Here is a 25,204-nt window from a genome sequence, read left to right as displayed (position 1 = left end):
CTTCCGTTACGTAAAAGATTCGACATCGAGAATTTTTAAGCAGAAACGTGACTTGGTAAGGACAAGAGGTATTCCTTGTTTATGGGCACTTTTAAAATCTCTTTAAAAAAATCGCTGATTTTAATTGTTATCTTCTACTCCTAGATAACTGATTTCATTATGATATTTATTGATTTGCAAATCAGGATTCGCCTCACAATCTTAACCTGAACCTAGAACCGGTACTTATTTTTCATTCATCTATTAGTATAGGTAATCACATGATTTCCCCGGATGGAATGGAATCGTATTTTCGTGGTTTAACCATGTTTGTTATTAATTTCGGCGTAGAATCGCTCGAGCAAAGTGTTTGGTTCATGTTCTTCGTGAAGACCTCGTCGCTAAGATCTGTCGGAATTAGAAAGGTCGGCAGGGATTATTTTTACCATTTAGAAGTTAACGCGTGTTTTGTGTACTGTTCCTTCACTTACAACGCACACTCCCACAGCTAAAGGCCTAACACGAAATCATCACTGGAGTGTTTGTTTTGGAAGGGAAGGTTTTTCTGCTCTGATGAAAATTTCGCAAGGCATTTACATAAAGCACATTTGAGCAGTAATCTCGGTTTTGTCTTATGGTTACTTATTCTTGGATGTCTTATTTCAGCTCGCACTCGCTTGTGTTTTTTTCATATTTCTAAACTAATAAGTGCCCACGCTCCAATAAGCGTTCTTCCCCGAATAAGCACCCACCCCCTAATGATATTTTAAAATAGCCATTTGGCACTCAGGTGAATTTAGAAAGAATGAGTCCTTTCTCTCGGTCTCATTAGCCTGAGGTAAATCAAATCGAAAACATATTTTGAAATTAATTGGTTGGTTGTTGCGTTCGACGAAGGAGAACGCATACTAATCGTCTAGTTGTTGTTGTAATCACTCTCGAGGGTTTTTATGGACCAGTACAATAATACAATACAATACAAACTTTATTGACACTCCCTAAGAGGGCTTTTCAGTGACAATTAATAATTACAATAATAAAAATGTTTAATCTATAAACCTAAAAATAATTACGAAAATTACAACTAAGAAACTTTAAGAAGGTACGATAAAATGGGTAAGATAAAAACTAAGAAACTTTAAAAAAGGACAATAAAAAATATATGATATGATTAAAAACTAGGACCGAGGAGAAAGAAAAGCAACAATTAATTTTTGACCTAAGTTTACGCTTAAAATTAGAAGAAGAATTACAAAGTTTAAGATCATTGTCTAAACTGTTCCACAGGCTGACAGTGCGATAATAAAAAGTTCTTTGTCCAGATTTAGTTTTGTATAATGGTCTGTGCAACAGTTGGGAGCTTCCAGTCCCGAGGGGATCGATCAACAAGATGTTGCTCGATAGTTAAACAGAAAAATTCAATTTTCTAAAAGAAAAAAACGCTTCCGAGTTTTATCTCTTTGCATGCTTTTAAGTAGGAGATGACAGCTTGTTTATTTTGTGGTTTCGCGGTAGCATTCCAGCTCGCACTCTATTTTGTTTTTTCACATTTCTAAACTACTAAGTGCCCACGCTCTATCCCAGCACGTTCTCCCAGCGTCATACCTTTGCATGCTTTTAAGTAGGAGATGACGGCTTGTTTATTTTGTGCTTTCAGGGTAACACTCCAGCTCGCACTCTATTTTGTTTCTTCACATTTCTAAACTAATAAGTGCCCACGCTCTAACAAGTGCATTCCAGCACGTTCTCCCAGCGTCATACCTTTTGTAATGATATTTTTCAATAACCAATTTCGCAGTGGGGTCAATTTCAAAAGAATGGCTTCTCACACGTTTTCTCATTGCCCTAGGGGAAACTAGATTAAAATTTACACGCCTTTTATGTCATGGTACTGTCTTTCATGACAATCATGTCATGGAATTTTGGGGTCCCAAAGTAATTGTTGCAAAGTAATCAACCCAACATTGACGCACACTAAGAATGGCATTGAGAAAGAACCCTGAAACCATCCTGCTAGTTGAATGGTTCATCCTTCGTGAAGACGTCGTCGCTAGGATCTGTCGGAATTAGAAAAGGACGGCAGGGATGTTTTTTTTACCATTTAGAAGTTAACACGTAATTTGTGTACTTTTCCTTCACTTAGAACGCACACGCCAACGGCTAAAGGCCTAACACGAAATCATCACTGGAGTGTTTGTTTTGGAAGGGCAAGTTTTTACTGACCCTGGTTGAAAATTGCGCAAAGCATTTACATAAAGGATATTTGAGAAGTAGTCTAGTCTTACAATTGCTTATTTTTGGATGTCTTATTCCAGATCGCACTTTCTTGTGGTTTTTTTTTTTTTGCACATATCTAAACTATAAGTGCCCAAGCTTTAATAAGCCTCCTTCCTCGAATAAGCACCCACCCCCTAATGATATTTCACAATAGCCGTTTGGCACTGAGGTGTATCATAAAGAGTGATTCGTTTCTCTCGGACTTAGTCTCATTACCCTGGGGTAAATTAAACCGAACACGTATTTTGAAAATTAATTGGTTGGTTGTTTTAGGTGCAGTTTTAGCATGCGATGGATACTCTACTCCGAATATTTAAAACAAGAAGCCAAACGACCCGATACGTTCACCACTCCCACTAAGAATCATACATAGGACAAAAAAGATCAACACTTCTGAATATACGATGTTGTTTGATGTTTTAACGGCAAAATTCGATTAAAAAAGATAAAGAACCTACACGCCTTTCAAATCATAGCTTGATTGTTTCGTGGTTCAGCACGTTAGTCCAGCGTCATACCTTGTGTAATGATATTTCTCACGCATTCTGATATCATAATAAATGACTAACAGTATTGCAATACATGTATCGCAGATAAGCCATACAGTTCCGTGAACAAAACAACTGCGAGAGCTGACAAGCTCAATGAACTGACCGGTCACTTGCACCGACCCTGAAACACCCCATTATTACTTCTGCCGCCTTTTCCAACATTTCTCCAGGTTTGCCCTGTCCCTTTCTTACTTGCTGCTTGTCTGCCTGTCAAAATCACCCATTATAATTCCAATATCATTATCATTATTTTTAAAATGACAAAACACGATAACTTTTGAAAGACATGGTTTTGTATCACTTATGCCATCAAGCCCCATAAAATAACTCATATTTTACTTTCTGCAAGCTGAAAACACAGGCCTAGTTAGTGGTTAAAGTGGTATATGGCTAGTTAAAAGTCACTGCCAATGAAAGAGATCTGAAAAAGTTGTTTCAGGTTTTGTTTTTAGGATAAAATTACCTTTTAACCAGTAAAACTGTAAATACAATCAAATCCTGAAGTCAGAGATTGTTTTTGAAATATATAGTGACATATTCTTTGGAACTAAATACCTAATTAAGAATTGAAGTAAAAAAACAAAACCTTCTAAACACTACATATTTTAAACAGTTGTACCTGCATGGCAAAAAGTCTCAGATCTACTGTGACAACATTCATTAGTGGCAATGCCCTGGTGAATAATAAAGAATAATATCACCAAGGTTAATATTTCCAGAGACAGAATAAAGATTACAAGCCCTTGTCAAATGAGGTGGCATCAGTAAAAGCAAAACATAGCATCCATAATTATTCAGGCTTTTCTCTGCCCTGAAGAACACATGGATACAAGCAAGCAGACAGATTAGGGGAACTTAATGAAATCCTTAAGGCTTTACCCATTCACCTCCAAGATCTCATTGGTAATTCTCCTTACTGTCTGCCATACAATTCCTATGATATTGGTTTAGAGAATTTGATATTAGTTCAAAAAATGATCCCCTAATTGATAATTTTCTTTATTCTCATCACTTGTCTGCTTGATCATCATGATATTGTATTGATATGGTAAGGAGAAATTCTGTCTCCGTCACCTTTTAGAACCAGGATAAACTAAACAATTACAAGTCTTTAAGCACAAAAGAGTTACCTTCTGTGTTCAACTCTGAGAGATAGTGCTTACAGAAAACTACAAGATGACTGCAGCCTTTTCCTTTCTACTTCACTGCATTGTAATCGTCTGATGTTATTACAATGTATAGAACATGTTCTTACATAGAAAAAGACTTAGCTGTGTCACATCTCCACTTTCAGTTAATAACAAAGATGTTCAGGATTTCTATCTGGTGGCTGGTTAGGCATTAAATTTTATCTGAATCATTTCTAATAATTGATTAATTTCTAGGATTACTTGTTAACAAACATACTGGTCAGTTTTAATCTTTTTGACTCTAAAAAGCACAAGTGAAAGACTTACTATTTGTTAAGACAAAAGATGATTAGATAATATGCAAACAGTTGACATGTAGAAAACAAAAGTTTCAGTAGGCATACACTGAGTTTTTTCAACCAAAAACATATTGGGTGTTGTCATGACTTAAGGTTCTTTTCACACTACTTTTCTTGTACTGGGTTAACAATGCAATATGTTTCTTTGATTTATTTTTATAGTACCATTGCTAAGGGATCAGCAACCCAACTGCCGATCAAAGAATCATCATAAACTAACACTAGGCCAGTTTTGCATGAATCATTAAATAATTACAAAATAATACAAACTTGCACATAAGCAAGTGAATTCTTAGAATATTAAAAAATTGACATTGCAGCCAATTATCAAAACAAATTATTTTCAGACTACTGCCATGTGAAAAATTGTGAGGGAAAAAAGATTGTGTATCACAGCTAATAAAGAACTGTTCCCTCCAAAACTTCCAAAACCATCTAACAAGAATTTTTTGTATTTTAGGTTTTCAAAAAAGATATTGGACAACAACTGCTTGGGCAGATCGTGCTTCAACATAATCACCATTGGCCACAGCCCAAATAGCTCTGCAAAAAAACAATATAAATAGAATAGTATTTTGTTTAGTTTCCTCCCACATAAAAACCACAAGCCCATAACTCCCATTTATTGGGATGAATTTGAAAGGCATAGTTTATCTGAGATGATATGCTGCCATTTCATCATATGGTGGTTCAAGTCATCTTTCACATTGCAGCTGTGCATCTGGTAACTGACAAAAAAACAAACCAACTATACCTGATACAATGAAATGGTAAGTTGGTTTAAAAAAATTAGGTTTCAGCTGTTTCAAAATGCCAAGAAATTCTGAAACAATGGGAAAACATACCCTTAAAAACTAGTTCCTTTCATAGTTAATGATAAAACAACTAAACAGCGATGCAGGCTCAAAAACACTAGCAGGAACAGGGAATTTCATCTCTCTTCTTGTATCAGGCATACACTCCTTGCAAAGGCCTGATTGGAAATATTTCACTCAAAGTCTTGACATACGCACCTTATTGTGCTCAGTTTACACATTATGACAGAGAGCAAAATATTTTCCTATCACACAACCCATATCTAAGTCAGTAGGCATTTTATCATGTGTCTGTCCTTCTCTCTCTTTCTTCCTATCCTCTTGCTTTTTTCCATTCTGCTCATCTTGCACAGACCTTGTCCCAGCCCTATTAACCCCATTGCACAAAGCCCTCACACAAGGATTTTTTCATGACATTTTCCAATAAAAGTGCACACAGGACTGTCTGCATAATATGACGATTAACAAGTATTGACCATAGTGGAGGTGGCTAAAGGTGGATAGATACCCAGCCAAGGAGGAAGGGAAATATTTTACTGAAGCCACCAATACTGAAATAAAGAATTGTTTTGGTATACACTAACACAGTGAGATAATATAGCACAAAAAGATCACTTTCACTCATTCATTCCTGCAACAATTACAAAAATTGGTAAACTCAAATTCCACATGCATTGATTGAAGGTGAAAGGTAAAGGATATTTGGAGTTTGAGTGCCAATCATAGCTTACCTTCAAGGCTATCCACTATCCTATTATATACTTATACAAATTATCCCCAAAGTAAGTAATCTGTAATGGTTTTACCTGCAGTCTTGGACTTGCTATGTGTGGATGACAAAAGGAAAATAGTTCCTACAAGTACATAAATATTTGAAACTGTTTAAATATCATTAAACATCATAATGAGCATAGGCGAAATATTCACTGGTACAAGTGTAAAAGGGAAAAATTGCTTCCAATTCCTTTGATGTCTTATGCTCAATTTTTATTTGCTTTAAATAAATCAAGTTTTCATTTATAAACTGGCACATGTGAATTGATACACGACTTTACAGCAAGGGCAACAATATACACTTAATGTATGGTCCCTACATTTTCTAAAGACGAAGTCGAGGGAAACATCACGACTCGAGGGAAAACAAAATTAACTTATTTATCACAGGACCATACCTTAAGTGCTTCTTTATATATTAAGACTTTTCCTTAAACAATCATATGGTAAAAACATGCTGTTGTGTTCGACGCGCAGGCAACAACTGCGCAACTGTATCCCGGTCTGCGAAAATGTAATTTTAAATTGGAAAAACCTTCCCTTAATCTTACGATAGTGTGCAAACATCCTGTGCATTTGAAGAAAGGAAAATTGGCTTTCGTGCGATCTTAGGTTAATTTAAATCTTACCGCTAAAATGTCGCCACTTTTGGAAACAAGTCCTTTTTTCGCCTATTGGGAAAGTTCAAGCATGAAAGTAAGTGCATCACTCGGTTGTTTATTTCTTCTCCTTCTTCTTCTTTTTTTTTTTTAATACAAAACTATCAACGAAATCGCTTCCTGACCTAATCTAAATACTTTTCAAGACTCATATGCGCCATTTTGGAATTCTCGTCCTCTAACGCATGCGCTTCTTAATTTCCGCTGATTTTACCCTTTGGCGGGAAGTCTGCGCCTTCAAAAAGAGCGCCTGCGAGAAAAAAAGGCAGCAAGAAAAGTAACAGGCCCTTGGGCCCCTGGAGTGCCTATCTTAAAGTCAGACTATCTTGGGAAAAAAATTACTCTATGTCAGCGTATAGAGTGGTATGTTGCTCGCATCAATCAGATCGCTGCATTAGGGTATGTATCTTACACAAATCAGACCGCCTTAGATCGCCTATGTATGTAGAACCGATCAGATCACAGCCCTGAGGCCCCTAGAGTGCCTGTTTTTGAGTTATCATTATTTTTGTAATATTTCAATAGCTTTATGTAAGCACATAGAGTGGTACGTTACTCGCACCATAGGAGTATGTTTCCACCAATCAGAGCGTAAGAGTGTTGTCTTTCATGCCAATAATGTCGTGGTATTTGACTGCCGCAAAGTAAATGTTGCAAAGTAATCAACCCAACATTAACACACACTAAGAATGGTAGTGACAAAGAGCTTTGATCCCATCTACCCAGTTAAATGGATCATGTCCTTCGTGAAGACCTCGTCGCTAAGATCTGTCGAAATTAGAAAGATCTGCAGGGAATGTTTTATCATTTAGAAGTTGACGCGTGTTTTGTTTACCGTTCCTTCATGTACTTACAACGCACACATCGACAGCTAAAGGCCAAACACGAAATCATTACAGGAGTGTTTGTTTTGGAAAGGAAAATTTTGCTGACTCTGGTGAAAATCGCGCAAAGCATTTACATAATGCATATTTGAAGAGTAATCTTGTTTTTGCCTTATGGTTGGTTTTTTGCGAAGATTGAAAAGATCAACCGGCAGTATTTACGTTCTCCGTCGACTGCCATGTTGCATACCTGTTTCTTTGCTTTAAATATTCTCCACGAGTTACATCTTGTGTTTAAACGGTATATTCTCGATTCAATTACGTGTTTGGTTGTCACACTGACTGCTTAGGCTTTCTCCGATGAAAAGACATTTGCCAGTAAACAACTTAAATTTACGACACATTGTGCAGAGCAACGGTATTGCAAAGGTCATGGGTTCAAATCCCGTACAGGCCTGAATTTTTTCTTTAGACCTTATTTTCACCACTTCTTGAGTGGTGTTCATCACTGTAAAGATCGCTTTCAGATTTATTCCTTAATCCGCAGCTCCCATATACGATTTTGACATATTCATAGTAATGGCATTACTTTGTTGTCTTTGTGAGAAGTGCTCGGTCAAAATTCTAGCCAGTCCTTGAAATAGTGAATATTTCTGTGATGCGTTTGATAACTGTTGACTTTCATGTCAATATCACAGACTCTATCTTACACTCTGGTCACGGGAAAAAGCGGTTGAAAATTGCAATTTTTGCTCTCCTTTTCTTAAAAACGCTGCTTTGGTACAAATTAAAATCCGAATTATGCAGTACTAAACACATCCATAGGGTGAGATCACATCCATTTCGCCTAAAAAAAAGCTCTTTCTTCATAAAAAATAAAAATGCCAACCTTTTGCACTAAACTTCTTTTATTTGACTCATCTCTAATGACTTAAAGTGCTGAGCTGAATTGACAAAATCTTATTTTGCTAACTTTTCATCAATCAAAAGATAACAATAAGGCCAAAAACTAAAAAAACAAATGAACAAAACAAAACACGAAAAAAAAAGAAAGAAGCTGGTACGAAATGCAAGCGAAGAGCCTGGTCAGATTGGTCATCTCACATCTTGCGGAGGTCTGCATTCGGTCGTTGGGGAAATTCATGTCGTCTGGACTTGCATACCATTTGCCTGGCTCCAGTTGCTGTTGCAAGCCCTGATAGTTGGTTTTGGTGAAGGCTGCAAACTTCTCGTTCTTGGATAACACGATGGTAGAGGAGACTCCTCCAACTTTCCCGGTTGAGAAAAAGGAGTTCAGATCTGGGCAACTTTCTTTAAACCACTGCACGAAATTGTGGAAAGAATAGAACCCAGATAAAGGAGAAACATCTTTCAAAAGAAATAATTTTGTACTAGCATCTAACCCCTAAGACACTAAGTAAAAGAATAAGCTCGTTTGCAGGAGTGTCTTTTGAGAAAAGTTTTAAATCTGGTTAAACTCCTCATTTGACATGAATTTTCGAAATGCACTAAATATTCTTCCAGGAACTGCGAAGGGAGATCTGGCACGAACCAGAGCTATGACGTTAACTGGGAAAAAGTGCTACACATTGTCACGAAACATACGCCGATTGGTATCGAAGGGAAAGACAGGGGTATGGGGACAAAATAATCAGTTATACTCTTACAACAATCGGATCGCTTTTCAATGCCTCTTGCGCCCGTCACTTAGATCAAGTGTCTGTATGATGTATAGATGATCTGTTTGTGATTCCTTATGAATATGAATCCATGTGGAAACAAGCTATCTTATTTGCCTCCGTCTAAGTGACTTTCATAATTATTTATCGGAAATAATCTACTTTTTAGAAAAATGATTCCAGGCCCGAGTTCACTCACGGCCAATTTCAAACCAAAATAACTAAAAATCCTTGTTCAAAATTAAGAAAATGAAAAAAACCATCATGTTCTATGATGCCACACTATCCTATAATCCATTTACAACTGATTGCTACTTACTGCTGATTTCTTCTTTTTGTCTTACGAGAATTGTAAGATAGAGCAGAGCGCTTTTTACAGAGAGCGTGAGCTGCTGATTATTGAGAGCTTATGTATTTTGAGTACCTTGTTGGTTCCACCGTAGAAGCTATGCTCGAACAGAACGACTCCTTCTACCTGGCCCGGAAGGAGGAGCATGGAGCCATTCACACTCGAGATCTTTACTTCTGGTCCAGGCTTGACAACTTTGTAGTTAGATGGGCCACCACCATTTTGTGCGTTATCGTAGTTTGCGTAGGTGTAGAAGATCCAGGTTCCCGAACTAACAACGGCTTTTACGAAGGAAACACCATCCTTTTTCAGGTTCTTCTCTGAATCTGAAAACTCCTGGCTCAAACCGCTTCCGTCGTACAACTTGATGGACATGATGGATCAAACCTGGAATAGATTGACATGGAAATAACAAAACAGATGTCAATGAATTTACTACTGATTACTTCCGACTGATTACTTCGCATTAAAGCCCGTTTTTGCACAGACGAGGCTTTAAGGTTAAAATTGCATCAATAAAAGCAATGGAAATCTCGAGAAATGAGCGGTAGAAGAAGGCACGAATTTTCAAATTGCCAAAACGGCTCTTCCGAATAGGGCCGATGTAATTTTGGGAAGAGTTGGCCTATCAGCAGGTAGTATTTAAAACAAGACTGAGACATTTTTTGTGTGTTTCTGATTTCCAGCTTTTGTTTTCCAAGCTTGTCTTATGGCAAGACCACTTCCTCTCGACGTCTTACGAAACTGCAGAAGACAACTTTGGGACTATCTATGAGATTTTAGAAAATGCCTTAAGATGTCTGAAACGAAACAATCATAAAATGGTATTTTTATTTTATTATTCAGTCAGTCATCTTTCCAATTATTCCTTACCTGCATAGCTCTGAGAGCCACAACAAACGCATCCAAAGATAACTGGTGAGTTTTCAGAAGAAGAGCCCTGAGAATACGTATAAACACAATCATCTAAGTCGGTTTACAGGATCTATAACGAAATTCTCTCTTCTGGCAGCCATATATTTCCTTAACGCGATTACTGAGAATTTGGTGTTATCATGTCCGTGTAAAACCCCTCAGTTAACCCTTTACTTCCCAACATCAGTATCATCAGATTCTCCACACAGTTCTCTATACATTTCCTAAGGTGCAGACAAGGGGAATTTGTTTAACAAACAAGAGCTTGTTTAGTTGGTGATCATTTCTGTTTTTCTCATGACCTTAATGTGTGATTCAAGAGTGCTATTGTAAGGAGAAATTAGATGCTAGTTACTCTAAGGGATGGAAGGGTTGATAAGTTTGTTCATTCTAGTCACCTGTGTATTAACGTATCTAAATTGTAAGGAGAAGTTACCCTATATATCCAAGTAATATCCAACAGAGCGTCGAAAGTCATCCGGGATTAAAGAGTAAGAGAGATGGTATGTTTTGAGCTCGGTAAAGAAATAGAGAAAGATGTTTTTTTCGCTTGTCTTAGCAGTATGCAGGATACGTGTCATATGAACTTGGTAGTAGACCTCGGTCATCCGTAGAGTCTCTGTGATTCAGTGGGTAGAGCAACGGAGCGCGGAATCCGAAGGTCTGAGGTTCGATTCCTCATGGGGACTATGAATTTTTTTCTTTGTCCCACGCTTGTAACAAGACGAAAAAACACCTTTCTCTAATCTAGGATTGAAGTCGAGTTTATCTCGAGTGCTATTTTATTCCAAAACGAAACCATTAAGACACAAAAGTTCGATGAAAGTTTTTAAGACTTCAACATTTTCTTAAAAGTCAGTTTAGAAAAACAGAAGAGTGTGACAGTTCCGTTTAATTTGTATCTAAAAGACACTTCGATAGATAAAAATATTTATTCAAGACCTCAAAAACTTACACTTTCTTGAATAAGTTCCTATATGTTATAATCTTTAGCTTCTCCAGGATAAGGTCAGTAAACACCACACTGGATGAAAAATCCCTGAAAAATTGAAAAAAGGCAATTTATATTTGATATAATATGAGAGGAGTGGAAAACGCACTGCCCAGTGGTCAGAGCACTAGACTGGTAGTGGTAATACTTCTTGTCGCTTCGCTACATGGAAACCAGGATAAGCTACAGCTGGGTGGGCCAATAGGCTTGAGTACAGACTTTACTTTTAATAAAAGATGAGGAAAGCAGCAAAATGAATAGTTGGCTCCTAATGATCAGAACCTTTCAGAATACGATCGTTTTCTTTTTTCTCGTCAGGTGTCTGTTTAAAAGCGTAAGGATATTGTAAGGAGAAATCAGTTATCAATATGAATTTGGCAAAATACCTGTTCTCTCTCTAATGTCTCGTTTAAAAGTGCAAGATTTCCCATTCTGAAAATGACAACAACTCCGGGATAAATTTGTTTAAATGAATGCAAAAAAACAAATCAAATCAATTTTAGCAAGCCTCATGTCCTATAAGCTGCTGCGTGTGTCTCCATACCTGACAGATTTAACCACATCAACAAACTGGTTTAGGTTGTACTTAAAAAGCAAGTCCTCTTTTGGTATGTAGCCCTAATGTTAAAAAAAACCCCAGCAGTTAAGAAACTATATTCAGTGTAAGGATATTTCGTTACTTAGGGCCAGTTATTTACACGAAGTCTCACCAGAACCTCGTTTTTATGCAATCAGTGGGCCTCGGACTTTCTCTACACGAGGTTTAATATAATTAAAAAAAAAAGTCCTGTCACTGTTAGCTTTTGGCCATCTTAACGCTATTCACAAAAAAAGGGTTCAGATAACGGTTCAGGTTAACTGAGAATCGTTTAATACGCGGTTTTGTTAAACAACGGCTAACCTTTATGTAAATAATCAGACCTTAGTGTCTAGATTTCATTCAGTTCACAAGGTATAACTCACCAGAAGCATTTTCACTGGTATGAGATAAATTAGGATTGCTCTAGATAGGTGACAAAAAACAAACATGAATAATTCGTGAAAATGTGTTTCAATCTTAACAAATAACACTGCGAGAAGTATATTGCAAATTTTAAAAAAAGTGTGATTAGAAGCCATGGTGAAAGTTTTCTCCGTATTAACCCTTCAGTTCCCAATATCTAATCAATGTTTCTGACTTCAAGTAGGATACAGTTCCCTTTTATATTAGTCACGAGAATTTGGTGTTCCTTCAAAAAAGACACCCTCTCACTGGTAGGTATTTTCACTCTCGTTAACTTTTTACTGCATACCGAAGTTACTCAAATAAGCGTCGCGGCGCATTAACTCCCAAGATCTCAATAGAAATTCTCCTTACTGTCTGCCTTACAATTATTATGATGTCAGTTTGGAGAATTTATTTTTATATAAACTAATGATCGCCTAATCAATATTTTTTTTCATTCTCATCACTTCTATGCTTGATATTGTATTGATACTGTAAGGAGAAATTCTCTCTAAGTCACTCATGGGAGGTAAAGGGTTAATTTTTTTCACGCGTCAAATGTGGAGCGTATTCAAGGGCGGTGCTTATTCGGCACAAATTGGATGCGATGAAGAAATGTCCTCTCTGAATCTAACGGTATACTAGCTATTTCAAAATCTGTATGAAAATTTTACAGCAATAACAGAGGCGTCTTTTGATCGTCACCATCTGTATCTTCTGGATTTTTCGCTTGCATTACCAGCTGTGCCTTCACTCAACTTCCATGTCGCAAAAGACCTGCTAATTCGGGGGTGACGCATTGCAACTTTCTGTCCCAAATGCGGCCTATTCAGGGCGGCACTTACTTGAGTAAATACGATAATGTACAGACATCTTACAGAAAACGAACACGAGAATCAGTTCTGAGAGATAGTAGATTACCAATTGACACTCTGATGAAGGGCTAACGCTCGAAACGTCAGCCTTTAAACTCTTTACGGTGGCCAATTTACGTTATCAACTTAGTTGATAACACTAGATTACCATGTTGTACTCTCCCATCGACGCAGCACCACAGTTTCTTAAAAAAACTTACCGCCTTTGCTAATTGACGTACCTTCCCTTTAGTAACAAGGTATAATTTTTAAAACTCGTGTTTTTGTTATTAAATTATAAAATTTTTCTCTTTTAAGTTTGCAACAAAAAATATGTAATTATGTTATTGGAATGTTGTTGTTTGAAGTTCCAAATATCCACACAGCAGATCAGTACCAGATGAAGATTACCTTTTGTTCTTACTGGAGGATATACAGCAGCGTTCAAATGCAAATGATAGATATTCATCAGCTGAAAAATCAAGAACAGAAAAAACAGCTTTGATTAATACACTCAACATGATTGCTGATCAATTTTACATTCCTGATAGTTAACATATGAACTTTTAATTTCGCTCTGCGTCACGAATGTTTTCGTATTTCTTATCATTAATCTTTTACTAATGCGTACTCGTTGTGCGAAAAAAAGTTAATGGCGCAGTCCACAGTCACAATAAACTGTGTAGTGTAGTCCTCTTGAAATAAAAATTCAAAGGTTTCGGCTGAGAGTAAATAAATATAAAAAGACACAAATGTCGTTAACCCTTTAACTCCCAAGATCTGATTGTTAATTGTCCCCTCTAGCTGCTACACATTTCCTTGTAAATTAGTTATGATATTATCATAATGCAGAAAGAACCTTTTATATGGATGCTTGGTGAGCCCCTTTTTTTTTAAGTTGTCCCTTCCTATAAGCAAGAAAATAAACTTGCACTGTGTAATCAAGTTAAAATTCAAAGTATGTCAAGAGAAAACTGAATTTGCATGTGCTATAAACATTTCAGTTGTTTCTAGGAGAGATCAAAACTTGTGCCACCATCTAGTGTCACATTTGACATATTACATAAAAAATGCACTTGTTTCCAGCCACTCAGAAGTGCATAAATTTCTCCTTTATATTATGTACAGATTATCACAGAACTGAAATATCAAATAAACTCATTGAAGTAGTACCTTGAAATAGATCTTGAATAAATGATTTACAAGTGCAAGCATGCCCCACTTCTTGGATACCTCAAGTGATGAACGGCTACAGAGTAAAATGATAAATATCCACTCATTTAAGTATGACAAACAAAAAAGCATAGAGCCATTTAAATGCATCAGATTTTTTTTATTTATGTTGAGATTGGTGCAACTTTCTTGACCATTCAGAGAGTATTATAAAGCAAAACCACCAAGACTACACTCAAATGAAAATAATATTGCTCTTACATGTCCCATCAAATGGTTGGCAGGCAACAATGAGGTAAATACATATATCTTACTAAACGTTTTGGTGTATAGTATCACTGAATATATTTAGGAGTTGTGCTGTATTTTTACCAGCCTGTAGGGTGAGTCAAAATACAAACAACGAGTAAAAATACCCAGTAATACTACATACATAGGTCTAATAAGTTATTTATTATCCAATTCCTTTTTTTTCAACTAAATCTTTCTGTTCATTTCTTGTAAGATGGGAAAAGCAAAGCAGATAGTTAGTTAAACAGATTTTTTGACAATAAAAAATAACTGCCTATAACCATACAATATTGCAGGATATCAGTACTCTATTTGTGTGTTATTTGTACTTTACTTTGTGCAGTTGAATAATAAATGACTAACAGTATGGCAATATTGCAGATAAGCCATACAGTTCCCTGAACAAAACAACTGTGAGAGCTGGCAAGCTCAATGAACTGACCTATCACTTGCACAGACCCTGAAACACCCCATCATTACTTCTGCTGCCTTCTCCAACATTTCTCCAGGTTTGCCCTGTCCCTTTCTTACTTGCTGCTTGTCTGCCTGTCAAAATCACCAAAGTTGTTTCAGGTTTTGATTTTAGGGTAAAATTACTTTATTACCGATAAAATTTTAAATACAATCAAATTCTGACATCACAGAATTCCTTTTGGATAAAGTGACATATTCTTTGGAACTAAATATGTAATTAAGAATTGAAGTGAAAATAATTATTACTCTTAGTAAGCACTACATATTTTAAACAGTAGTACCTGCATGGCAAAAAGTCTCAGATCTAATGTGACAACATTCATTAGTGGCAATGCCCTGGTGAATAAAAAAGGTTAATATCACCAAGGTTAATATTTCCAGAGACAGAATAAAGATTACAAGCCCTTGTCAAAGGAAGTGACATTGGTAAAAGCAAAACATAGCATCCCTAATTATTCAGGCATTTCTCTGCTCTGAAGTATACCTGGATACCAGCAGGCAGACAGATTAGGGGAACTTGATGAAATCCTCAAGGTTTTACCCATTCACCTCCAAGATCTCATTGGTAATTCTCTTTACTGTCTGCCATACAATTCTTATGATGTTGATTTAGAGAATTTGATATTGGATCAAAAAATAATTCCTTAATTGATAATTTTCTTTATTCTCTACACTTGTCTGCTAGATATTGTACTGATATGGTAAGGAGAAATTCTGTCTTGGTCACCTTTTAGAACCAGGATAAACTAAACAATTACAAGTCTTTAAGCACACAAGAGTTACCTTCTGTATTCAACTCTGAAAGATCAAGCTTGCAGAAAACTTTACGATAACTGCTGCTTTTCCTTTCTACTACACTGCTTCATAATCATCTGATGTTATTACAGTGTGTAGAAAATGTTCTTACATCATGGAAAAAGACCAAGCTATGTCACATTTCCACTTTCAATTAATAACAAGGATGTTCAGAATTTCTATCCGGTGGCTGGTTAGGCATTAAATCTGACCTGAATCATTTCTAATGGTAAATTAATTTGCAGGATTACTTGTTAATAAACATACCAGTTTTCATCTTTTTGACTTTGAAAAGCACGGGTGAAAGACTTACAATTTGTTAAGGTAAAAGATGATTGGATAATATGCAAACAGTTAACAAGTACAAAACAAAAGTTACAACAAGCATACACTGAGATTTTTCCAACAAAAACATTTTAGGTGCTGCTATGACTTAAGGTTCTTTCCCCACTACTTTTCTTGTACTGGGTCAACAAGGCAATATGTTTGTTTGATTGATTTTTACAGTACCAATGGTAAGGAATCAGTAACCCAACTGCTGATTAAAGGATTATCATAAACTAACACTAGGCCAGTTTTGCATAAATCACTAAGTCATTACAAAATAATGCAAACTTGCACATAAACAAATGAATCCTTAGAACATTTAAACATTAACATTCCTATCAATAATGATTTGATAAAACTTTTGATGGTAAAAATTAACAGTAAAATACGACATTTCAACTAAACTTTGGTCACTTTCAAGTGAGTGGTAAGAATGTAACAATAAATGTATACAGGTGTGTAAGAGGTGTAAAAAAATTTTTGAAAGTGTAAATGGACAATAAGAACATACAGGGAGAAGAAATAATTACCTGCCTATTATTAAAACAAATTATTTTTTTGGCTACTGCAATTTGAAAAATTGTGAGGGAAAAAAGATTGTTTTGCAGCATATTAAGAGCTGTTCCCTCCAAAACTTCCAAAACCATCTAACAAGACTTTTTCGTATTTTAGGTTTTCAAAAAAGATATTGGACAACGACTGCTTGGGAAGATCGTGCTTCAACATAATCACCATTGGCCACAGCCCAAATAGCTCTGCAAAAAAAACAATATAAATAGAAGAGTATCTTGTTTAGTTTCCTCCCTCATAAAACCAAAAGCCCATAACTCCCATTTATCAAGATGAATTTGAAAGGCATAGTTTACCTGAGATGATATGCTACCATTTCATCATATGGTGGTTCAAACCATCTTTCACATTGCAGCTGTGCATCTGGTAACTGACAAAAATACAAACCAACTAAACCTGACATAATGAGATGGTAAGTTGTTTAAAAAAATGTATATACTGGTATATTTACATTTTTTTGATTTTATGTCCCTCAAAAACTAGTTCCTTTTATAATTTACAATAAAACAACTAAACACTGATGCAATCTCAAAAGCACCAGCAGGAGCAAGGAATTTCATCTCTCTTCATGAGTTAGGCATACACTAATTTGGAAGGCCTGATTGGAAATATTTCACTTAAAGACATGACATATGCACCTTATTGTGCTCAGTTTACACATCATGACAGAGGGCAAAATATCTTCCTATCCCACCTGACAACCCATATCTCAGTCAGTAGGCATTTTATCATGTGTCTGTCCTTCTCTCTCTTTCTTCCTATCTTCCTGCTTTTTTCCATTCTGTTTATCTTGCACAAACCTTGTTCCAGCCCTATTAACCCCATTACTCGAAGCCCTCACACAGGGATTTTTTCATAACGTTTTTCAATAAAAGTGCACTCAGGGCTGTCTGCATAATGTGATAATTAAAAAGTGTTGACCATAGTGGAGGTGGCTAAAGGTGGATATTTACCCAGCCAAGACGGTGCAAGGGAAATATCTTACCCAAGCCACCAATACTGAAGTGAAGAATTATTTTAGTATACACTAAAACAGTGAGATAATATAGCACAAAAAGATCATTTTCACTCATTCATTCCTGCAGCAAATACAAAAATTTCAACTTAAATCCCACATGCATTGATTGAAGGTGAAAGGCAAAGGATATTTGGAGTTTGAGCACCAATCATAGCATGCCCTCAAAACTATCCATTATTCTATTGTATACTTATACAAATTATCCCCAAAGTAAGTAATCTGTAATGGTTTTACCTGCAGTCTTGGACTTGCTATGTGTGGATGACGAAAGGAAAATAGTTCCTACAAGTACATAAATATTTCAAAATGTTTAAATATCATTACACATCATAACAAGCATAGGTGAAATATTCACTAGTACAATTAATTGCAAGAGTCAGTAAAAAGGAAAAGTTGCTTCCTATTCCTTTGATATCTTATGCTCAATTTTTATTTGCTTTAAATAAATCAAATTTTCATTTATAAACTGGCACCTGTGAATTGATACAACTTTACTACAATGGCAACAATATACACTTAATGTATGGTCCAGAGGGAAACAGTTGGTCTTGTTTTCCCGAGAGTCTTAATGTTTCTCAAGACGAAGTCGAGGGAAACATCAGGACTCGAGGGAAAACAAAACTAACTTGTTTCCCGCGGGACCATACCTTAATTAAGCACTTCTTCATATATTTAGACTTTCCCTTAAACAATCATATGGTAAAGACATGCTGTTGTACTCGACGCACAGGCAACAACTGCGCAACTGTATCCCGGTCTGCGAAAATTTTAATTTTAAATTGGAAAAACCTTCCATTAATCTTACGATAGTGTGCAAACATTCTGTGTATTTGAAGATAGGAAAATTCGCTTTTGTGCGATCTTAGGACAATTTGAATCTTACCGCTAAAATGTCGCCACTTTTGGAAACGAGTCCTTTTTTCACCTATTGGGAAAGTTCAAGCATGAAAGTAAGTGCAGCTCTCGGTTGTTTTCCTTCTTCTTTTTTTTTTCTTTTAATACAAAACTATCAACGAAATCGCTTCCTGACCTGATCTAAATACTTTTCAAGACCCATATGCGCCATCTTGGAATTCTCGTCCTCTAACGCATGCGCTTCTTAATTTCCGCTGATTTTACCCTTTGGCGGGAAGTCTGCGCCGTCAAAAAGAGCGCCTACGAGAAAAAAAGGCAGCAAGAAAAGTAATAGGCCCTGGGGCCCCTGGACTGCCTATCTTAAAGTCATACTTTTTTTGGGAAAAAATTACTCTATGTCAGCGTATAGAGTGGTATGTTGCTCGCATCAATCAGATCGCTGCATTAGGGTATGTATCTTACACAGATCAGATCGCCTCAGATCGCCTATGTATGTATAACCGATCACAGCCCCAAGGCCCCCAGAGTGCCTGTTTTTTAGTTACCATTTTTTAAAATATTTAAATAGCTTTATGTAAGCACATAGAGTGGTATGTTACTCGCACCATAGGAGTATGTTTCCACCAATCAGAGCGTAAGGGTGTTTTCTTTCATGTCAATCATGACGTGGTATTTGGCTGCCGCAAAGTAAATGTTGCAAAGTAATCAACCCAACATTAACACACACTAAGAATGGTACTGACAAAAAACTTTGATCCCATCTACCCAGTTAAATGGATCATGTCCTTCGTGAAGACCTCGTCGCTAAGATCTGTCGAAATTAGAAAGATCTGCAGGGAATGTTTTATCATTTAGAAGTTGACGCGTGTTTTGTGTACCGTTCCTTCATGTACTTACAACGCACACACCGACAGCTAAAGGCCTAACACGAAATCATCACTGGAGTGTTTGTTTTGGGAAGAAAAATTTTGTTGACTCTGCTGAAAATCGCGCAAAGCATTTACATAAAGCATATTTGAAGAGTAATCTTGTTTTTTCCATATGGTTAGTTTTTTGCGAAGATTGAAAAGATCAACCGGCAGTATTTACGTTCTCCGTCGACTGCCATGTTGCATATCTGTTTCTTTGCTTTAAATATTCTCCACGATTTACTTCTTGTATTTAAACGGTATATTCTCGATTCAATTACGTGTTTGGTTGTCACACTGACTGCTTAGGCTTTCTCCGATGAAAAGACATTTGCCAGTAAACAACTTAAATTCACGACACATTGTGCCGTGCAACGATATTGCAAAGGTCACAGGTTCAAATCCCGTGTAGGCCTGAATTTTTTCTTCAGACCTTATTTTTACTACTTCTTGAGTAGTGTTCATCATTGTAAGGATCGCTTTCAGATTTATTCCTTAATCCGCAGCTCCCATATACGATTTTGACATATTGATAGTAATGGCATTACTTTGTTGTCTTCGTAAGAAGTGCTCGGTCGACATTCTAGCCAGTCCTTGAAATAATGAATATTTCTGCGATGCGTTTGATAACTGTTGACTTTCATTTCAATATCACGAACTCTATCTTACACTCTGGTCACGGGAAAAAGCGGTTGAAAATTGCAATTTTTTCGCTCCTTTCCTTAAAAACGCTGCTTTGGTAAAAAATAAAATCCGAATTATGGAATACTAAACACATCCATAGGGTGAGATCACATCCATTTCGCCTAAAAAAAGCTCTTTCTTAATAAAAAATAAAAATGCCAACCTTTTGCAGTAAACTTCTTTTATTTGACTCATCTCTAATGACTTTAAGCGCTGAGCTAAATTGACAAAATCTTATTTTGCTAACTTTTCATCAATCAAAAGATAACAATAAGGCCAAAAACTAAAAAAACAAATGAAAAAAACAAAACACGAAAAGAAAAGAAAAAAGCTGGTACGAAATGCAAGCGAAGAGCCAGGTCAGATTGGTCATCTCACATCTTGCGGAGGCTCTCCATTCGGTCGTTGGGGAAATTCATGGCTTCTGGACTTGGATACCACTTGCCTTGCTCCAGTTGCTGTTGCAAGCCCCGATAGTTGGTTTTGGTGAAGGCTGCAAACTTCTCGTTCTTGGATAACACGATGGTAGAGGAGACTCCTCCAACTTTCCCGGTTGGGAAAAAGGGGTTCAGATCTGGGCAACTTTCTTTAAACCACTACACGAAATTGTGGAAAGAATAGAACCCAGAGAAAGGAGAAACATCTTTCAAAAGAAATAATTTTGTACTAGCATCTAACCTCTAAGACACTAAGTAAAAGAATAAGCTCGTTTGCAGGAGTGTCTTTTGAGAAAAGTTTTAAATCTGGTTAAACTCCTCATTTGATATGAATTTTCGAAGTCCACTAAATATTTTTCCAGGAACTGCGAAGGGAGATCTAGCACGAACCAGACCTATGACGTTAATTGGGAAAAAGTGCTACACATTGTCACGAAACATACGCCCTTTGGTATCGAAGGGAAAAGACAGGGGTATGTGGAAAAAATATCAGTTATACTCTTACAACAATCTGATCGCTTTTCAATGCCTCTTGCGCCTGTCACTTACATCAAGTGTCTGCATGATGTATAGATGATCTGTTTGTGATTCCTTATGAATATGAATCCATGTGGAAACAAGCCATCTTATTTGCCTCCGTCTAAGTGACTTTGAAGATTATTATCGGAAATAATCTACTTTTTAGAAAAATGATTCCAGGCCCGAGTTCACTCACGGCCAATTTCAAACCAAAATAACTAAAAATCCTTGTTCAAAATTAAGAAAATGAAAAAAACCATCATGTTCTATGATGCCACACTATCCTGTAATCCATTTAGAACTGATTGCTACTTACTGCTGATCTGTCTTTGTTGTCTTACGAGAATTGTAAGACAAAGCAGAGCGTTTTTTACAAAGAGCGTGAGCTGCTGATTATTGAAAGCTTATGTAATTTGAATACCTTGTTGGTTCCACCGTAGAAGCTATGCTCGAACAGAATGACTCCTTCTACCTGGTCCGGAAGGAGGAGCATGGAGCCATTCACACTCGAGATCTTTACATCTGGTCCAGGCTTGAGAACCTTGTAGTTAGATGGGCCAGCACCATATTGTGCGTCATTGTAGTTTGCGTAGGTGTAGAAGATCCAGGTTCCCGAACTAACAACGGCTTTTACGAAGGAAACACCATTCTTTTTCAGGTCCATCTCTGAATCTGAAAACTCCTGGCTCAAACCGCTCGCGTCGTACAACTTGATGGACATGATGGATCAAACCTGGAATAGATTGACATGGAAATAACAAAACAGATGTAAATGAATTTACTACTGATTACTTCGGACTGATTACTTCGTATTAAAGTCTGTTTTTGCACAGACGAGGCTTTAAGGTTAATTCCATCAATAAAAGCAATGAAAATCTCGAAAAATGAGCGGTCGAAGAAGGCAAGAATTTTCAAATTGCCAAAACGGCTCTTCCGAATAGAGCTGATGTAATTTTGGGAAGAGTTGGCCTACCAGCAGGTAGTATTTAAAACAAGACTGAGACATTTTTGGTGTGTTTCTGATTTCCAGCTACATCTTTCGGGAGATTTTTCCCAACCTTTTGTTTTCCAAGCTTGTCTTATGGGAAGATCACTTCTTCTAGACGTCTTACGAAACTGCAAAAGACAACTTTGGGAGTGTCTATGAGATTCCTTTTATAGCATTTCATAGATCAGAACTGCGCATGTCACAGGGAAGTAAAAAAACTTAATTAGGACCCTAGGACATAATCAAAAGAGCTTTAAAAAAAAAAGATTGACACGTTTCACCATACCTACATAATATCATTGTGGCTGACGACTGGCGCTTCACGAGGAGGTAGTCCTCAAAGACCAATCCTCAACAAGATGTTGCTCGATAGTTTAACAGCAAATTTTTCAATTTTGAAAAGATTAAAAACGCTTGCGAGTTTCACCTCTTTGCATACCTTTAAATAGAATAACTCAGCTTGGTTATTTTGTGGTTTCACGGTAGCATTCCAGCTCGTACTCTCTTGTGTTTTTTTAACATTTAAAAAAAAAATGTGTTTACGCCCTAACAATATTTCACAATAGAAATTGATCGGTTGTTTTAGGTGTATTTTTAGCACGCGATGGATGCTTTAGTCTAAATGTAAACAAGAAGTGAAACAACCCGATATGTTCACCACTCCCACTAAGAATCAAAGAACAAAAAAGAACAACACTTCTGAATATACGATGCTGCTTAATGTTTTGACGGCAAAATTCGATTTAGAAAAGACAAATCACGCACACGCCTTTCAAATCCTTGCTTGATTGTTTTGTGGTTTCACAATAGCATTCTAGCACGTCCCAGCGTCACACCTTATCTAGTGACATTTCACAAGAGCCATTTAGCAATGTGGTTAATTTCAAAAGAATGACTTCTCAGACGTTTTCTCATTACCCAGGGTGAAACTAGACTGACAAATTATTTTGAGACATGCTTTGTTGCTTCATGTGTATTTTTAGCATGCAATGGATACTTCAGTCTGAATGCAGGCAAGAAATGGACAACCCGTACGTTCACCGCTCCCACTTAGAATCATAGAATAAAAAAGTGTCTGACAACTGGCGATTAAAAAAATATTCCTCAAACAGTAATTCTAAATACAGAGTAGCTCGATTATGCGGATAAGTGATAAACGTGACTCTGCCTAAATCAAAATGTACCCCCCTTAGGATACAAGCTTGAAATTCTGTCTAAATAAAGTGTAGTAGTATGTATTCCAGGCGGGATACATTCATTTAATTTGATCAATGTTCAGATTTTGCACGTGATCAGAACGTGGCTATGCTCTTTTCTCCAAAATTTCGAGGCGATTCTAGACTCTAAACATTCTAAACAGCTCAAAGCTAAAAATCAGCGCCTTTATACTTTATCGAGTACAAATGTGGCGATTAAATTTTTTAACCTCTAAAAATGATCTAAAAGCTGGTTCCCCAAAGCATTTACGTATCACACATATGTTTTCGGTACATTGAGACTCGCGGGAAAAACAAACCTAACTGATTCCCGTCGAGAGCACACAACAAATAGCATTCAACGACAAACAAGCTTTCTTTGGCCCAGCGGATCTTACGAAAACTTTTTAGTGTTTTAAAGAAGTGTACCAAAAAAATTTGACTGCCTAATTTATGAAATGTCTTTTATTCAAGAAGTGGGACCTGCTCTAATTGTACAGTCGGACTCAATTCGTGCAAAGGTTTCTAGTTAGGTTTTTGATTTTAATAATTATTTTTACTTTGGTTTTTAATTAGCTTCTGATTATTTCTTCTCTTTGTATGCTCGTATTGTCCGTTTACACTTCCAAAAAATTTTATCCTTCTTAGACGCATATATGTATATTCACCCTGACAATCTTACTATTCACTTGAAAATGACCGAAGTTTGGTCGAAACGTCGTGTTTTACCGTTCGTTTTTATTGTCAAAAATAGAAATGAACTCGATTTTACCTTGAGAAAAACAAAACAGTGAAGTCGACAGCACGCTAGATATTCCTTAACGCAAATTAGTACCACAGTGAATGTGTTTTTCATACACTCATCGTCTTTCGGTCGAATATGTAATTCAGCAATGACTTTACGAATTGAATTTGTAACTTTTTAATTTTAAAAATATGTTTGGTTCTGATTGTGCTGCTCTTCTATCTTGACTTCTGAGTTCTCATTTACATATTGTATTGTAAGGGATAGGTGTTGTTCTGTCCTTTTATCAGCTAGCTTGAGTTTTACCACAGAAAAAAGTTGGAAATGATAGGAATTCAGAGTCTTTGTCCATAAATATAATTAAAAAGGTTTGTTTCCTTCTCCTGGTGTAAAGGTTATTATCTTTTTAACATTTTCAGTCATAGCTGGTTTTTGTAATAGAGTATCTGTGACATCTGAAGTTCTCTCCTCAACTTCACACCATCCATCATTACCACTGAAATTTCAGTTAGTGACTTATTGTTCGGTGTAATTATCACGTCTTTGAGTAGCTTCAGAAACAGTAATTTCAGATACAGGATCAGTTGAATGTATTTCAGTATTACGAGTGCTTGAGTGTGATTTACTGAAGAATTCTTTCCATTCATTACTTTGATTTGAAAGAGCATCATTAGCTCTAGTATCGGGATTATCAAGCCAATTTTCCTAAACTTCTATATGCTCATTTTGAAACAATTCACTTGTATTGACGAGGTATTTTGCTACTTGTAACACTTTTCTTGGTATAACATTCAGAAATTGATAATGATGCTTGTAACTCAACCTTCGTTTTAGGTCTCATGGGGATGGTTTGGGATTCATTGAGTGGTCTTGATAAAGCGCTAACAGTTAAATTTACATCAGCTGGTACATTAAAACAACGTTGCCATGACTAGATGTCTACCTCTAAAGAGTACACGTATTTGCATAAATGGAATACGCGGAAAAATGAATCTTCCCTCTATGGGTGTCAAGTTTAAACATTGTGGTTTCATAGGAAATCCCATTTTTCTTGCTTTAGAACTGACTGGTTACTTCCATTAC

General features: G+C 36.5%; 1 protein-coding gene, 1 long non-coding RNA gene and 1 pseudogene across 3 annotated transcripts; all 3 read right to left on the bottom strand.

Annotated features, from left to right (window-relative positions):
- Positions 1-881: 881 nt before the first annotated feature.
- On the bottom strand, positions 882-6,695 carry LOC136281792 (uncharacterized). 2 transcript variants are annotated; one of them, XR_010717996.1, is made up of 5 exons: positions 6,515-6,695; positions 5,918-5,965; positions 3,427-4,839; positions 2,911-3,014; positions 882-2,036 (listed from the first exon to the last, which is right to left on the bottom strand). It is a non-coding gene; the product is annotated as an uncharacterized lncRNA (long non-coding RNA). The 2 variants fall into 2 exon arrangements; XR_010717995.1 differs by lacking the exon at positions 882-2,036 and having other exon boundaries at positions 2,458-3,014.
- A 2,952-nt stretch (positions 6,696-9,647) lies between these two features.
- LOC136281955 (PCI domain-containing protein 2-like) lies at positions 9,648-19,752 on the bottom strand (annotated as a pseudogene).
- A 648-nt stretch (positions 19,753-20,400) lies between these two features.
- Positions 20,401-22,309, bottom strand: LOC131770815 (uncharacterized). The gene is made up of 3 exons (XM_059086548.2): positions 22,251-22,309; positions 21,614-21,925; positions 20,401-20,832 (listed from the first exon to the last, which is right to left on the bottom strand). Exons 2-3 carry the CDS (start codon positions 21,911-21,913, stop codon positions 20,611-20,613), a joined length of 522 nt encoding a protein of 173 aa, XP_058942531.2. The 5' UTR covers positions 21,914-21,925; positions 22,251-22,309; the 3' UTR covers positions 20,401-20,610.
- Positions 22,310-25,204: the final 2,895 nt, after the last annotated feature.

This window comes from Pocillopora verrucosa, chromosome 6, assembly GCF_036669915.1.
Source record: "Pocillopora verrucosa isolate sample1 chromosome 6, ASM3666991v2, whole genome shotgun sequence".
NCBI classification, from domain to species: Eukaryota; Metazoa; Cnidaria; class Anthozoa; order Scleractinia; family Pocilloporidae; genus Pocillopora; species Pocillopora verrucosa.
This window is presented reverse-complemented; position numbering and strand designations above follow the sequence as displayed.